The sequence below is a fragment of the Doryrhamphus excisus genome, linkage group LG1, assembly GCF_037039965.1.
Source record: "Doryrhamphus excisus strain RoL-2023G ecotype Guam linkage group LG1, RoL_Dexc_Guam_v1.1, whole genome shotgun sequence".
Taxonomy (NCBI): Eukaryota; Metazoa; Chordata; class Actinopteri; order Syngnathiformes; family Syngnathidae; genus Doryrhamphus; species Doryrhamphus excisus.
This window is the reverse complement of record NC_136357.1, coordinates 1,008,315-1,024,655: the sequence shown is the minus strand read 5'-3', so window position 1 is coordinate 1,024,655 and position 16,341 is coordinate 1,008,315. Positions and strand designations below refer to the sequence as shown.

The 16,341-nt window shown below is 43.2% G+C and overlaps 1 protein-coding gene and 1 long non-coding RNA gene across 4 annotated transcripts; one reads left to right on the top strand and one right to left on the bottom strand.

Annotated features, from left to right (window-relative positions):
• Window positions 1-190: 190 nt before the first annotated feature.
• LOC131131179 (1-phosphatidylinositol 4,5-bisphosphate phosphodiesterase zeta-1-like) lies at window positions 191-15,393 on the bottom strand. Its single transcript, XM_078789873.1, has 12 exons — window positions 15,343-15,393; window positions 14,253-14,448; window positions 12,792-12,993; window positions 12,458-12,602; window positions 10,787-10,939; window positions 9,891-10,079; window positions 9,643-9,790; window positions 8,134-8,250; window positions 4,646-4,818; window positions 3,081-3,207; window positions 559-708; window positions 191-273 (listed from the first exon to the last, which is right to left on the bottom strand). Exons 2-12 carry the CDS (start codon window positions 14,440-14,442, stop codon window positions 191-193), a joined length of 1,677 nt encoding a protein of 558 aa, XP_078645999.1. The 5' UTR covers window positions 14,443-14,448; window positions 15,343-15,393.
• Window positions 1,930-8,330, top strand: LOC144898319 (uncharacterized). Of its 3 annotated transcripts, none has more exons than XR_013627243.1 (4): window positions 1,930-2,159; window positions 2,255-2,349; window positions 3,119-3,185; window positions 8,116-8,330. It is a non-coding gene; the product is annotated as an uncharacterized LOC144898319 (long non-coding RNA). The 3 variants fall into 3 exon arrangements; XR_013627228.1 differs by having other exon boundaries at window positions 1,930-2,172; XR_013627224.1 differs by having other exon boundaries at window positions 1,930-2,349.
• Window positions 15,394-16,341: the final 948 nt, after the last annotated feature.

The following is a 16,341-nucleotide window of genomic DNA, read 5'->3' as shown; positions in this document are numbered from 1 at the left end:
CCCCCCCCCCTCATGCAGCACACAGGCAGAAATAGCTGGCCCGTTTGTTTTGCACCTAATAAAACTGGTATTTATATCTCAGCAAATGCAATTGCTTTGATTTATTTGCATCTTTTTGTTGTTGAGCTGCGGCTCTGTTGGCAAAGTGTGTGTGTTATTGTGTTTGTGTGTGTGCCCTATGGAGCTGTTTTTAGGAATACCAGACAAAAACAAAAAGAGAGGCTGGATCCATGCTGCATCCGTCTCGGGACCGGAGAGGTACCCACCGATAGCCTGGAGGTAAAAAAATGGATGTGTGAAAAATCAACATTGTATAAAGAGGACTATTTACCCATCAAACTACTAAAACTAATCCGGGGGGTGGGAGTATTGATCCAAATACCCATTGTATTGATACCAAGGGTACATATAAAGTGCCTGTGAGACTTTCCAGTGCTGGGATTGTCCATCGAGCTGAACATTCTTTGTATAAAGTAGATGTTGTGTTGTTGGAAATGCATGTCTGTCACGCTTATTTACTTGTTCCAGGTTTCCCCAACGCTGGCGTCTGAGGCTCACCTTTCTTCAGGCTGTGGAAGGGCAGCGTGTACTGGCCGACGAAGACACTGGACAGAAAACCGGTCTGGTCGCGGACGCAGAAGCGGATCAGGCACAGGTCGGGAATGCTGATGCGGAAGTTCATGTCGGCGTCCCAGTAAGGACTCAGAGCTGGAATGGTCATCGGCGTCTTTAATGACTTTATGAACTAGTCAGTGCGATTCCATCACAAATGATGTGTGCATCTTTTAATTTCTCATAAGATTTTAAAACATTCATTCATTTTCTAATGCTTATCCTCACAGGGGGTGATGGAGCCTATCCCAGCTGTCTTCGGGCGAGAGGCGGGGTACACCCTGGACTGGTCGCCAGCCGATTTTAAAACATTTGTTTATTCATTCATTCATTCATTCATTTTCTACCGCTTTTCCCTCACGAGGGTCACGGGGAGGGCTGGAGCCTATCCCAGCTGTCTTCAGGCGAGAGACGAGGTACACCCTGGACTGGTCGCCAGCCGATTTTAAAACATTCGTTTATTCATTCATTCATTCATTTTCTACCGCTTTTCCCTCATGAGGGTCGCGGGGAGGGCTGGAGCCTATCCCAGCTGTCTTCAGGCGAGAGACGAGGTACACCCTGGACTGGTCGCCAGTCGATTTTAAAACATTTGTTCATTCATTCATTCATTCATTCATTTTCTAACGCTTTTCCCTCACGAGGGTCGCGGGGAGGGCTGGAGCCTATCCCAGCTGTCTTCAGGTGAGAGGCGGGGTACACCCTGGACTGGTCGCCAGCCGATTTTAAAACATTCGTTTATTCATTCATTCATTCATTCATTCATTTTCTACCGCTTTTCCCTTACGAGGGTCACGGGGAGGGCTGGAGCCTATCCCAGCTGTCTTCAGGCGAGAGACGAGGTACACCCTGGACTGGTCGCCAGTCGATTTTAAAACATTCGTTCATTCATTCATCCATCCATTCATTCATTCATTCATTTTCTAACGCTTTTCCCTCACGAGGGTCGCGGGGAGGGCTGGAGCCTATCCCAGCTGTCTTCAGGCGAGAGACGAGGTACACCCTGGACTGGTCGCCAGTCGATTTTAAAACATTCGTTCATTCATTCATCCATTCATTCATTCATTCATTTTCTAACGCTTTTCCCTCACGAGGGTCGCGGGGAGGGCTGGAGCCTATCCCAGCTGTCTTCGGGCGAGAGGCGGGGTACACCCTGGACTAGTCGCCAGCCGATTTTAAAACATTCGTTCATTCATTCATTCATTTTCTACCGCTTTTTCCTCACGATGGTCGTGGGGGGTGCTGGAGCCTATCCCAGCTGTCTTCGGGCGAGAGGCGGGGTACACCCTGGACTGTTCGCCAGCTGATTTTAAAACATTTTTCTTAAATATTTAAACTTTATGCTAATAAAATGACATTACTGTTCTTAAAGGGGACCTATTTTGCTTATTCTCTTTCTAGTTCTTCCAGAATCAGCACCTATTCAGCTGTATTCCTTTGGATTTTGTGGTTCCCGCAAAAACAGTCTTTTAATGTATTCCACCCACAGCCCGCCTCCAGGCACGCCCACTCTGCCGTGGTTGGTCACACTGCCGAGTGCATACACAGTAAGGACTTCCGGTTTGTGCCGCCAACTTTACAGGAGTTGAGTTTATAATAAACTGCGATTTATCTTTTTAACATGTCCGCTTTTAACATACAGGCATATGTGTTGGATCCTGAATCCGATCCGGAAGTGGACACTGTACAGTCCGAAGATTCTCAAGAGAAGAGGTTACTTCAAGACGTCTCTCAATGGTAAGTAGCTTTAGCATTTTAGCAATAAGTTTTGTACAGCATCGGTAACATGTAATGTGTTTTGCGGGACTACCAGTGAGTAAAAACCCGGGAAAAGGCTATTAGCCACCCCGCTTCCTCTATGCTATAATGCTACACAGACAAGTGCTTTTGCTCCATGACTTACACTAAATAAACACAGTTAGGACACTAATAAACTGTTACTTACTACTTCTGACGTTTGTGGCCTAGTCCAGCTGCATAGTGGCTCATGTTCACAAAACAGTCCAGCGTGAAATGCCGTTGATAGATAAAAATGCATTTCTTTTTCTGGTAGCGAGTCACAAACTCCAAGCACTTGTTCCTGATGTTTGCCTCTTTAGGAATTGTAAAAATAAATGTGGCGTTTCGGGGCGTTGCCAGCAAGTAAACAGCGGAGCAGAGCTTGGGAGAGGGCAGAGAGTTTACATATAAAAGCCCACCCCTGTGTGACATCACAAAGGAACAGTTTTACCACGCCTTTTGAAACCAAGCGTTTTGAACCATACCAAACTTCTTTTAGGGCTCACTTCCGAATACGCGAACCTCATTATCTGAAACTTTGACATGAGAATACAACATTCTAATTACATTTATAGGTCAGAAACGTGGAAAAAGCATAATAGGTCCCCTTGTGAGTTCATTCTTGTTAAATTGACTTTTTGGCCTAGACCACTAAAATGATGAGTCCTAATCGTGTGTGAAGTACTCACAGTTGTTTCTGACCGTGTGTGTGGTTTTACTGTTGCAGTCCGACGCAATCCCACAGATCTCCACCCTGACGAAAGGGTCCAGAGCCTTGCCACTCCTGGGAACCGGTAGGTTGGAACCACTGATCACCTGCGTATTGGCAAACGAGACATGATATTGTGGCGTGTGGGACACAAATCTGCAGATTTCAGTCCCAAAAACTTTTTTTTTTTTAGATTCGGAATTGGCATTATTTTTTGAAGAACTAATGAGTAGTTGCTAGGAAGGTTAGGGAGGTTCATCCCTCAAGAACTGCTGTCATTTTATGTACGTTATTGTCAATGGTTACCAAAAACAAACTAAGTTGACAGTATTATCCTAAATAGAGGCGAGGAAGCTTGTGGAGCGCACTCGGTCGGGTGGGTTGGAGTGGGGGGGGGGGGTTAGTATTGTTTTCCTGATCAGATGAATAATTGACTTCAATAATTGCATCACTGAATGCTGTTCAGGATTCCCGCAGCGTTGAGTCCAGACTGCAAGCTTTCTCCTTGAAATGATCAAATCACCAACGCTGACAATGTGAATAAAGGTGATGCAACCCCCTCCCACCCCGCCACCCCCCCCTTAACACAGAAGACATCACATTTATATTTCATACACGCAGCCAAGGAGATTTACTCTTTGATGATCTCTGGTGTGCTTTTGTCCACACTGAAAGGATCGCTTAGGTTGTTTGTTTTTTTTTCCCACTACAGTTGATACGTACCATTTGTACGTGTACAGAATACACATACACGTACATAAAAATAACTAAATGAGGTACTACAAATATAAAGCATTCCAAAGACGAATACACAGGGATGATACGTAGTGTTCTACACTGGTCACTAGGTGTCAGTAATGTTACTGTAATGTTTGGTGAGACACACAAGCACCTGACGTCACTTCCTGTCTGTGCCACCGGAACAGATTTCCGTTTTTTTTTATTAATCTTTGACTTTATTCTTGTAAAATTACTTTATTGTATTTTTAGATGGTGCCATGTGCCAGTAAACCGCCACGGGCCGCACTTTGGACACACCTATATTACATATATATCATTCATTCATTCATTTTCTACTGCTTATCCTGACAAGGGTTGCAGTGGGTGCTGGAGTCTATCCCAGTTGACTTGGGGGAAGAGGCGGGGTACACCCTGGACTGGTGGCCAGCCAATCCCAGGGCACATATAGACAAACAACCATTCACACTCACATTCATACCTATGGACAATTTGGAGTGGCTAATTAACCTAGCATGTTTTTGGAATGTGGGAGGAAACCGGAGTACCCGGGGAAAACCCACGCATGCACGGGGAGAACATGCAAGTGTGGAATTGAACTCGGGTCTCCTAGCTGTGAGGCCTCTGTGCTAACCACTCGTACGCCGTGCAGCCAATTTTAATTCATTTAAAATACATCTTAATATTGAATTGTAGCATTTTGATGGCAGAAAATGTATGAAGTTTCTCCCATCAGTGGAAAAAGCTTGGACACCCCTGCTTTGGGATGATCCAATTCCCTCATCCCGTCGGTGTGTCCGCTTGTACCTTGAGCAGCAGGTGTGTTGGTTGCACACCACGTTGGCTCCCGCCCGGATCAAAGCTCTTTTCACTGGACATGAGAACCGCAGGCTTTAGGACGTAACCACAGCCCCCGTTGTCTTGGAAACGGCCATCATTAAGGTCCATTGGTAATCCCGGGGACTGGAAATTCAGTGCCACTGCAAAATAGAAGAATGAAAACAATTAAAAATAGGACTGTTTTTGTCTGTCTTGAGTTTTGGAATTCTTTGGTTTGTTGTTCAGCAGAGAAACTACATGACACAATGTCTTGTAATGCATCTGCAACACTGGTGTATCTTGCATCAGGGAGGCATTCAAACGTTCTTCAAACGTGTGTGTGTGTGTGTGTGTGTGGTGAACACACATTGCGGATGGCAACGAGAACACGACAGATGTTATCGTATTGCCAACTTTCAATCACGTCATCATAAGGACTCGCTGATGCAGAAGATGTTCTGCTGATTTCAGCGGCATTGATCAAGCAGCCTGCTTGCCGCTGTGTCGTATCGTGTACATCCACATAACGGTGCAAACTTTACTCAAAGAAAAGATGGCCGCTTCGGAACAAAGAGCAGAAGTTTGAATCTGACCCGGCTGAAGTACAGCGAAAAGAACAGAAAGGCATTTCAGGACGGGTGAAATCAATTTTTGAAACCATTTTTAGTTAGTCTCCAGGTAAAACACAGATTAGGTAGTCAGGCTGCGGAGTGGAAGGAAATGTTCTTTTCACCGCCAATTTACGATATTCCCTTTTGATGTTCCCAAGCCATCTTTTTTCACATGACATAAGAGTCTGTCTGTCTTCAGGCTTCGAATCAGAACACTTGAAATGACTTTATTAACAAGCATTTCATCTGGAACTTTTTGAAAGGGTTGACGAGTTCATTGCTTGAGGTTCAGAAGTGCACACTTGCTGGAAAGTAAACACGGACAAGGCATCCTCGCATCATTCCTAAATGTCATAGTACAGGAATACAATAAAGTCTCGTTATATCGGTTATAACGAATTACTACTTATTACGATACTATTTTAATTTCCTGGCAAATTTCTAGTCTTTTATGATATAATTAGTTCCGTTAGTACGATACCCGGTTATTATGATAATCCGGTTACTACGATGCCCTTTTCATCTCCCGATATAATTAGTTCAGTTAGTACGATACCCGGTTATTATGATAATCCGGTTACTACGATAATCCGGTTACTACGATGCCCTTTTCATCTCCCGCCAGCCAATTTGGTCTGCTTATATCGATACAAAAGCAGCTTAAATCAATCTTTGCTTAAGGATTTCAATACCAAAAAAGAACACGGCCAACGGCTGCTTCCAGTCAACTTTATTTTTCACACTTCCACCACCAGAGCGCAGCACACACACCGATTCCCGCACTTCCTGGTTCACAGGTCATGCTCAACCCGCCCCACATAGCTGGCCAAACACATGCCTGCAACAGAAGAACCAACTGACATAGCATACACACCTATTCCAACGAAGACACAAGCGTACAAATACATGTATTTAATTGTGTTGTATTCAGATATCTTTTTATCGCTTGCAATAATCACTGTTTTTCATATGTACATGCTGGCGTTCGTGGCATGTGTTTGGCCATGACCTGTGAACCAGGAAGTGCGGGAATCGGTGTGTGTGCTGTGCTCTGGTGCAAAGATTGATTTAAGCTGCATTATTGCCCACTTTTAATGCAGTTCGGCGCAGGATCGGATATATGGATAGTTTGGTTATATCGGTATTTTTTCCGACTCCCGAGAATATCGATATAACGAGACTTTACTGTAATGTACAGCACACAGTGATGCCACATTCCTGATTTCTTATTTTTGTCACACTTAAATGTTTCAGACCACCAAACAAATGCAAATATCAGTCAATGACAACACAATTGAACACAATTTTAGTAAGGGAGAGAAATATCCAAAGCTATCCGAAGTTCAACAACTGCAATCAAGCGTTTGTGATATCTTGCAATGAGTCTCTTCCAGCGCTGTGGAGGAATTGTTGTCATTCAGCCACATTGGAGGCTTTTTCAGCATGAAGCTTTTGTAAGGTCATGCCGCAGCATCTCAATAGAATTCAGCTCAGGACTTGGACTAGGCCGCTACAAAGTCTTCATTTGGTTTTTCTTTAACCATTCAGAGCTGGACTTGCTGGTGTGTTTTGGATCATTGCTGGTCTTAGCTTGAGGTCACCAATAGATGGTCGGATATTCTCCTTCAGCGGAATTCATACTTCCATTCTTCCAGGTCCTGAAGCAGCAAAACAGCCGCAGACCATCACACTACCACCACCACATTTTACTGTTATGTTCTTTTTCTGAAATGCCAGATGTAATCGGACATTCATTTTACAAAAAGTCCACAATGTTTGTCTGGTCAGACCAGTTGGTTTGCCCAGTGTCTTGCCTATGGAGTCGTGAACTTTTTTGTCTGTTGTTGTGGGGTCTTTTGTGACTTCTTGGATGAGTCGTCGCTGTGCTTTTTTGGGGGTCATTTTGGTTGGCCAGCCAGTGCTGGGAAGGTTCACCACTGCTCTCTGTTTGCACCATTTGTGGATGATGGCTCTCACTGTGGTTGGCTGGAGTCCCAAAGCCGATAGATCCGATAGATGTCAATTAATCTCAGTTGTGTTTTAAGTTATGTTCAGTTGTACTTTCACTCTTTTCACACAGGGCCATGTCAGGTTTTTTTTCACTCCCTTAATAAAAAAAATTAAAAACTGTATTCTGCATTTAAAAACTGCATGTTCAATTGTTGTCATTGATTGTAATATAGTATAAACATGCAAAAAACTAAATCAGGAAGGTGGCAAACACATTTCCACATCACCATAAAAGAAAAGAGCCTACAATTTTTACATATTTATGCTTCTCTAATCATATTTTTTTCATTAAGCAGCGAGATTATGCACTTTGCTTGGCAATCCATGAGCGAGCCATACTTGTGTGTGAAGACGTAAAAGTGATTTTATATATTATTTATATATCACTTTGATGATCTGATTGCAGTTCCATGTGTTCACCAATCATCTTACATTATCATTCATTAGTGGTGAGAATCTGTAGATTTCATCATTGAAATAAACGATGGTTCTGGAGCTTTAGCTACTCCTTGAACTACTTTTATTGCAAATGTTGATCTGAAATTGGAGAATGTCAATCATGCTAGAGGGTTTGGGATCTGCCAAAAGTAACTATTGATACGTTACTCGAGTTTGCAGAAGGTCACGGAACGTAACGTCCATATAACATCGCACTAATGACTGGACAGTTCTAATAATGTTAAAATCTGTATTCAGACGGTTGTAAACATACTTGGTGTAAATTCACTTATCATTAGCAATAAACTATGACCAAGGAGGAAGTACTGTACATAACTTTCGTGAGATGTACACCTGATGGATGTGAATGTCATTTTCCTGTCCATGTTGTGCTTACAGTCAGTCCCTTGGACCCACCGAGCTGGGAGCCGACGTTCCAAAACTCCTGAGGGTTATAGTTAGAGGAAGACGTCCTAGAGCCTGCTGGATAAATCCTGCTGAGGAACTTCTGATTGTGTTGAACAAAATCCTTGCCTACAGAAAAGGTGAAAATCCACATGTACTCACTATGCGAATGGTCAGTGTGCACAAATGCAATGCTGAGGCAAACATTCACACTTCATCATCTATTTAGCAGCACTTTACCAGCTTTTAACCCTTAGATGCACGAGTGACTGGACCCTACACTCTTCCATAAGTGGGGCAAAAATCACCCATACTAGAATCAATGCATTTCTATGCAAATTTTGCCATTTGGTTAGGAATAATCACTTGTATGATATTTAGTATTACATTTAGGAGTTGATAAGAATCAAAGGTTCCTATTGGATTCCATAGAAAATGCATGCGGGTCATTTTTGACCCACTTATGGAAGGTTGGGGTAGTAACACAAAAACAAAAAAATCTTAAAAAATGTATAAAAGGTAAGTTAAAAATGTGAATGGCATGATATCAAAAATGTGTTTTTTGAGGAATACGTGGAATATGAAATGATAAAAAATTTTTATTACAAAGATATTTCATGAAAACAACCTGACCTGGTCATTTTTGACCCACTTATGGAAGGTTGGGGTAGTAACACAAAAACAAAAAATTCTTAAAATGTATAAAAGGTAAGTTAAAAATGTGAATGTCATGATATCAAAAACATGTTTTTTGAAGAATACCTGGAATATAAAATGACAAACAATTTTCATTACGAAGATATTTCAAGAAAACAACCTGACCGGGTCATTTTTGACCCACCTATGGAAGGTTGGGGTAGTAACACAAAACAAAAATTTCTTAAAATGTATAAAAGGTAAGTTAAAAATGTAAATGGCATGATATCAAAAATGTGTTTTTTGAGGAATACCTGGAATATGAAATGATGAAAAAATTTCATTATGAGGATATTTTAAGAAAACAACCTGACCGGGTCATTTTTGACCCACTTATGGAAGGTTGGGGTAGTAACACAAAAACAAAAATGTCTTAAAATGTATAGAAGGTAAGTTAAAAATGTGAATGGCATGATATCAAAAACGTGTTTTTTGAGGAATACCTGGAATATGAAATGAAATTTTCAATATGAGGAAAATTCAAGAAAACAACCTGACCCACTTATGCATCTAGGGGTTAAGGGCTATTTATAAAACTTTAGGTATATAGTACTTTGCATTGAATCTGGTAGGTTAAAATGAGTAAATTTCCCTTGATTGTTGTAATGTTGAGATTTGAACTTGATTTCTTCACTATCAAATCAGAGCTTTTTTTCCTATCACTCAAACACACCAGCGGCCTTCTTCATGAAGTTGAATTGTGGCTGTTTTTGGTTTTAGATGCGGCATTTGTTTAACCAAGCAGCATTGATGGGATTGCAGCATTTCCCCGCTATATTTGTGTTTGTCCCTGTCGGCCGCCACAGACGGTGTACTTTATAGTACCTGTCGCTTTGGCCAACTTGCGGGCTTTTTTCTCGGCCAATGATGTGTTCTCACAGGACTTCTGGCTGTCTTTGGAATGAGTGAAGCTGATGAACTTGACAGACACGGTGTATATGACAAGGTCGGACAGAGCGTCCGCCACCACCACCTTCTTCTTCTGCTCACGGCGTCGAGGACGACAAAGACGAGACAACAGTCGTCACATCATCACACGTATGACATCATACCAAGTCTGAAAACTGACTCACTTTCTTCTTGGAGCCAGTCTTTCTGGGAGACCAAAACTTTACTTTGCTTTGTTGATCGTCGTCGTCGTCCTCCTCCTCTTCGCCATCCTCCTCGACCTCATCGCCAGTCTCGTTTCCCTCTGTTCCTGCCTCCATCTTGGCACGAGGCTTTAGCTTTTTGTTTTTGATGAGGATCTTATACTTCAGGTCCTGTATGACACACAGTGTCAAATTGTGTCAACAACAAATACAACGTCATGCAGGAGGATTGGAACACGGAGGTCAAATGCTTTATTTCTGCTGTAGACCTGGAAACATTTCCTCAAGAATCACCAGTCAAGCCCACACTCGGTAAAAATGCTTCATTGCCATAAATTCCAAATGAGAAGCAGGAGCGGCTCTCAGGCGAGAAGAAACACCAAAAGCATCCGTTCTTCATCCTCCTCATCTGGCTTTGTACTACAGAGGGTCTGCAAGCATCCGCCAGGCGACTTCAAGTCGTCGGATGACTCTGCTTTCACGGGAGAAGTTGGAGGAAGTTCAAGTGGCTTGGAAGTCTGGAACTGGAGCGGAATTAAACATTGCTCCAACATGAATCATTTTGACATAAAACAGCTTTGCAAATGGAGACGAGAGCATGTCATCATTTGTGCAAAGGGTCTTCCCAAAACTGTTCAAGAGTTGAAAGTTAAGCAGAAGTGTAGAACTGTCCAAATTCCTCGGAAAGATGAAGAACGAAGATCTTATGCAATGGACGTCAGCTCGTGTGATACTACGTTGTGTAAACCTCAGTCCCTGATGCTTTAGGATCTGCACAGGACAACGAGTTGAGCGCCGAGAGCTGCTCAACTCTTAGGCGGGTAAGGCGGGATCGAGCCCGAGAAGGTCCAGGACTGGTTCGCATAAGATGCACTTACATTTGGACTTGGGAGGTCTCCAGTGGTGGGGTTATCCAAGGAGACATTAAGTAGCTTGTCCCCCAGTATGGAGGTGAGGTAGAGGGCCATGACCTCCTGCTGCTCCTTAGAACAATGGTTCTCCAGTGACAGGATCACCGGATAAATGGACACCTGCCAGGAATCAATCATAGTACCGTTGGTGTCATGCTGCACAAAACCTAAATACAACTTCAGTTTTGTGAACGGAAAACGAGGTCACCGCCCCTAAAATACCCGTTCGGTTTTGTGAACGGAATGAACGAGGTCACAGCCTCTAAAATACCCGTTTGGTTTTGTGAACGAAATGAACGAGGTCACCGCCCCTAAAATACCCGTTCAGTTTTGTGAACGGAATGAACGAGGTCACCGCCCCTAAAATACCCGTTCGGTTTTGTGAACGGAATGAACGAGGTCACCGCCCCTAAAATACCCGTTCGGTTTTGTGAACGGAATGAACGAGGTCACCGCCCCCTAAAATACCCGTTCGGTTTTGTGAATGGAATGAACGAGGTCATCGCCCTTAAAATACCCGTTCGGTTTTGTGAACGGGATGAACGAGGTCACCGCCCCTAAAATACCCGTTCGGTTTTGTGAACGGAATGAACGAGGTCACCGCCCCTAAAATACCCGTTCGGTTTTGTGAACGGAATGAACGAGGTCACCGCCCCCTAAAATACCCGTTCGGTTTTGTGAACGGAATGAACGAGGTCACCGCCCCTAAAATACCCGTTCGGTTTTGTGAACGGAATGAACGAGGTCGCCTCCCCTAAAATACCCGTTCAGTTTTTTGAACGGAATGAACGAGGTCACCGCCCCTAAAATACCCGTTTGGTTTTGTGAACGAAATGAACGAGGTCACCGCCCCTAAAATACCCGTTCGGTTTTGTGAACGGAATGAACGAGGTCGCCTCCCCTAAAATACCCGTTCAGTTTTTTGAACGGAATGAACGAGGTCACCGCCCCTAAAATACCCGTTTGGTTTTGTGAACGAAATGAACGAGGTCACCACCCCTAAAATACCCGTTCGGTTTTGTGAACGGAATGAACGAGGTCACCGCCCCTAAAATACCTGTTCGGTTTTGTGAACGGAATGAACGAGGTCACCGCCCCTAAAATATCCGTTCAGTGCGTTCAGTTGCAAATGCTTTTTGTTTGATTGGCGAGAGAGTCGGTTCATCGTTCCTTTTGTAGGGCGGGACTATCTGCGTGCTTGCCTGTCTTATCCTATCGTCGCGCCTTGCTCTGTGGGCGGGTGGGGTTAGCTGACTGAAAGACCGAGAGTTTAGACCCTAACCCTAACCACCGACAGTGTCGGTGACCTCGTTCATTCCGTTCACAAAAAAGATCTTATTTTTTTGACCCGTTCGTTCATGACCGAAACACTACTAGTCATCACGTGGTGTTGCGCTGTTGAGTCGGAATAGACTGACTCGATACGGCTGACCGAGTCTATGCACCCCGTCTGTTCCTGTGCCTTGTGTCTTACATCCTTTTCACCCAATCATCCGTTCCCATCTGGATGCGGCTATTTACTATTCAAACTAAATCCCAGGAAGGTTCCCGTGTGCTGCAAAAAGTACCGCTCAAGGAGACGAGTGGCAAGCAATGTCAAGATGACACATCGGTCAAGCACCCCACTGAGTGCGATACCTCAAAGGCGTACTGCTCCACTGTGGCGATGACGTCCTTGAAGAATATCTTGGTGGTCAGAGTGTAACCATGGTAGACGATAGGCTCCATACCCGGTCCGTCCCAGCAGTCTATTTCCAGACACCGACAGCCTTTCCTCAGAGCCCTGGACCACAAACGTGCACACATTACGCACTTAAGACGTGCATATCGTTGGGGCAATTGTGCAGGGGCGTAGCAAGGATGATGATCGCCGGTCAATCACAGGCCAAACATGGTTTTATAAACAAAGAGCCAAGAAAGACACGAAAAGCCGTCTAGTTCTAGTTCTAGTTGATCTGAAAACAAGCTTTACCCGATGTAAGCATCCAGGTGGCTTTTGCCGACGAGTTGATCTCCTGTCAGGTAGGTGTTGTGGGAGGAGGAGATGAAGTAACTGGTGAGCGGCCGGTCCATGTCTTGGTACACCGATGTGTGGGCCTGGTCGAACAGACAGCAGTCTTTGGACTCCATGTAGCGGAGGAAGCCTTCAAACGTCATGCACTGACTTTCCGCGGCTGAAAGTATGAACAAGGTCACAATGAGATGTTCTTCGCCGGTTCCTCTTCCTCCAGTGGAGGCTATGTCATCATTGACGGTAACTGAGATCAGCCTTCATGTTTTTTGGTCTTTGGAACGTTTTTGCCCGGTGTCTTTATAGTGGAGTCATGAACACTGACCTTAACTCAGGCAAATAAGGCCTGCACTTCTTTTGGATGTTGTTGTGGGGTCTTTTGTGACCTCTCAGATGAGTCGTCACTGCGCTCTTGGGGTCATTTGGGTTGCTTGGCTAATCTTAGAAAGGTTCACCACTGTTCCAAGTTTTTTGTCATTTGTGGATAAAGGCTCTCACTGTGGTTGGCTGGAGTCCCAAAGCTTTAAGCCAGATTTAATGGAACACACACAATCCAAAAAGTCCTACTTTTGTCCAACACAGAGTATTTTCCCGAAGATCTAGGGCAGGGGTGGGCAAACTACGGCCCGGGGGCCACATGCGGCCCGCCAAGTGTTTGAATACGGCCCAAAGTATTTCATTGAAACTTAACATACAACCTGGCATCATAGTACAACCTTGGTACACCATGGTACAAGTACATATAGCTGATTGCACTACATTTTACAGATGCAATAATTCCAGGTGGACTGTTATGTGTCGAATATATAGTATGCCCCCCCCCCCCCCTGTCAATTTTGTTAAATCAATGCGGCCTGTGAGTCAAAAGGTTTGACCACTCCTGGTCTAGGGGATGTTTTTTTTTGTGTTAAACTCTTTTCCATGTTTTTACCATTTGTGGATAATGGCTCTCGCTGTGGTTGGCTGGAGTCCCAAAGCTTTAGAAATGGGTTTATAACCTAAATTTATCTCAGTAAGTATGTTTGGGAGGCCATCACTGTTTCACAGATAGCCATGTAGCGTTGGGTTTTTCTACACCCTTAGTAATAAAAAACGTTCATTTGAAGTTTGTCAAACATGCAAAAAAATAAGACATCAGACCCTCGTGACGATAAGCGGTAGAAAATGAATGAATGTATTCACAAAATCAGTATTGCCAATACCGGACTTGTATTGAATCGGTATCGGACCCACACCAAAATGAGAAGCACGGCCCAACACTAATATACGTATGTTCCATATCATAGAGCATATTATGATATTATGATGAGAACATGTTGTGGTTGACAGCAAATAGCAGTGCCGGACATCAAAAGCAGTCCTCTCTCCAGGCCGTAACTAATAACAACATCTAAAAATGTCCCACAGGTGCTCATTTCTCACCTGTCTCCTCAATTTCATATCTCCGGATCAAACTTTCCGCTGTGGCCTCGTTGGCAGTCACCTCCGACTGCTCCTTGTGGAGGAACCTGAGTAGGGAGCAGGCTGGTAGCACCGGACGGCCTGAGGCATAACTTTGAAAGAGGTTCTGGATTTCTCCTCTCCTGGTGGACGGGGCCTTGCTTTTCTTCATTGTGATCTGCAAACCACCATTTTGATGAGCCAACTCAAATCTTTCAGGTGGGGTTCGTTATTCATGAGGGCCATCGGGAGATTTGGAGGCTAAAGTTGTACATTTAGGAGAAAAAAATTAATGAGAATTTATGAGAAAATATTCAATTTATGGGAAAAAAAACATGTTAATTTAGGAGATGAAAAGGCGTACATTTATGAGGAAAAAAATCAAGAATTTACGAGAAAAAAACCTTGAATTTACGTGGAAAAAAAGTCAAAAATTTACTCAGAAAAAAAGTCATATTTACAAGAAAAATGTGTCATGTCAGAAGGAAAATAGAAAACTTTTTTCTTGCTTCAGGCAGGCTTTTATTTATTTTTAATTTATATTTTTATTTATATTTTTATTTATATTTTTATTTATAACGTGGCAGCAAAGCAGAGCAGTTGAGGACAAACATTAGCATGGTTAGCCCTTCTCACCTTCACAAAGTGGCTATTTTTTCTCTTAATTAGAGGACTTTATTCTCCTAATATTATGAGTTTTTATCGTACGTTTATGACTTCATTGCGGTGGTTGTATAAAGGCAAGTTCTGAACACAAACTTCCCCTCGGCAACAGGCGTTCATCTGGAAAATGTCATTTTGAATTTGAACATTTAGAATGGATTCATTGGATTTTTATAATTTCTCATGAGAATGTCGGTTTCAGTTTGAGACCTCCTGAAACGGATTCATGACGCTAACCAAGGTTCCTCTGTTGCTATTCGTGCCTCTTGACTTGGCCGCCTGTGACGTATCCTTCATAACCATAACTACCATTTAGCAGCGGTGTGATGATATGTAAACGATAGCCACTCTCCGTGTTTCTTCTCGCACGCTTTTAAGCAGTGTCAGTAATGGCGAATGGGATTCGTACCTGCAGCAGTCCCTTGGCTTGAACGAACAAGCTCAGACGTTATGGACATCTTTGTTCCTTCAGTGGCAGCAAAAACTAAGAATGGGTGGAAAAAACGTTTTCATCTCCATGATTGGCATGAACGAGTGACACGGGTGGTTACTTGGTTCCTTACCTCATTCCACGTGCAAACTAAGTGTATTTTATGCTATGGCACGGATCCGTGTGCTTTTCTATTGATCCAAAAAAAGCGGTCAGCTCCCCCCGTTGCTCAAGCTCTAATTTATCTAATTTATATGACATCATCTTTTAAGTTTAAGGCTGATATCATTTTAAAGTTGTCGACATCGTGTCAAAGGCGTCTTTGCGGTCTTAGGGGGGCGCTAGGTGCCTCGCAGAAAGACAGCTTTTGTTTTTTTTCCAAAAGGAATATCTTTAGATCATTCGTCATGAGTAAACAATGGTAATTGATGAGAGAAAGGTAGGGTTCTGGAGCTGGGGGGAGGAGTAAAAAAAAATGACATTTTCATGGACATGGACTTGGATTACTCATGTTTTTTGTCACTGACCGTGGTCCTGGAAAGTATCTTTCTTTTGCACCTGGCGCCACACCATTGGGGGTGATGATGATGATGACTCGGGGCCCAGTGAGCTTCATGCCGTGGGATTCAATTAAATGGGTGGCTTGATCTTGATGGGTCATTTTTCCTGAATTACCCTTAAATCCCAAGGACATTTCCCAGATGTTCCTATAGTCTATCCCGGGGGTCTCAAACTCAATTTACTTGGGGGCCACTGGAGCTAGGGTCTGGGTGAGACTGGGCCACATCAGGTTTTACAAAAAAAAAAAAAATGCATTTATTAAAAACAAAAAATTTAAAAAACTTTGCTTTGGTTCCAATTTTCTACAAGAAAAGCTCTGATAAAACATTCCACTGTTCTCAAATATCTTAATTTTTATTTTTCTACACAAAATAAGATGAAAAATAAATAAACTAATCAAGAATAAAGAAAATCAAT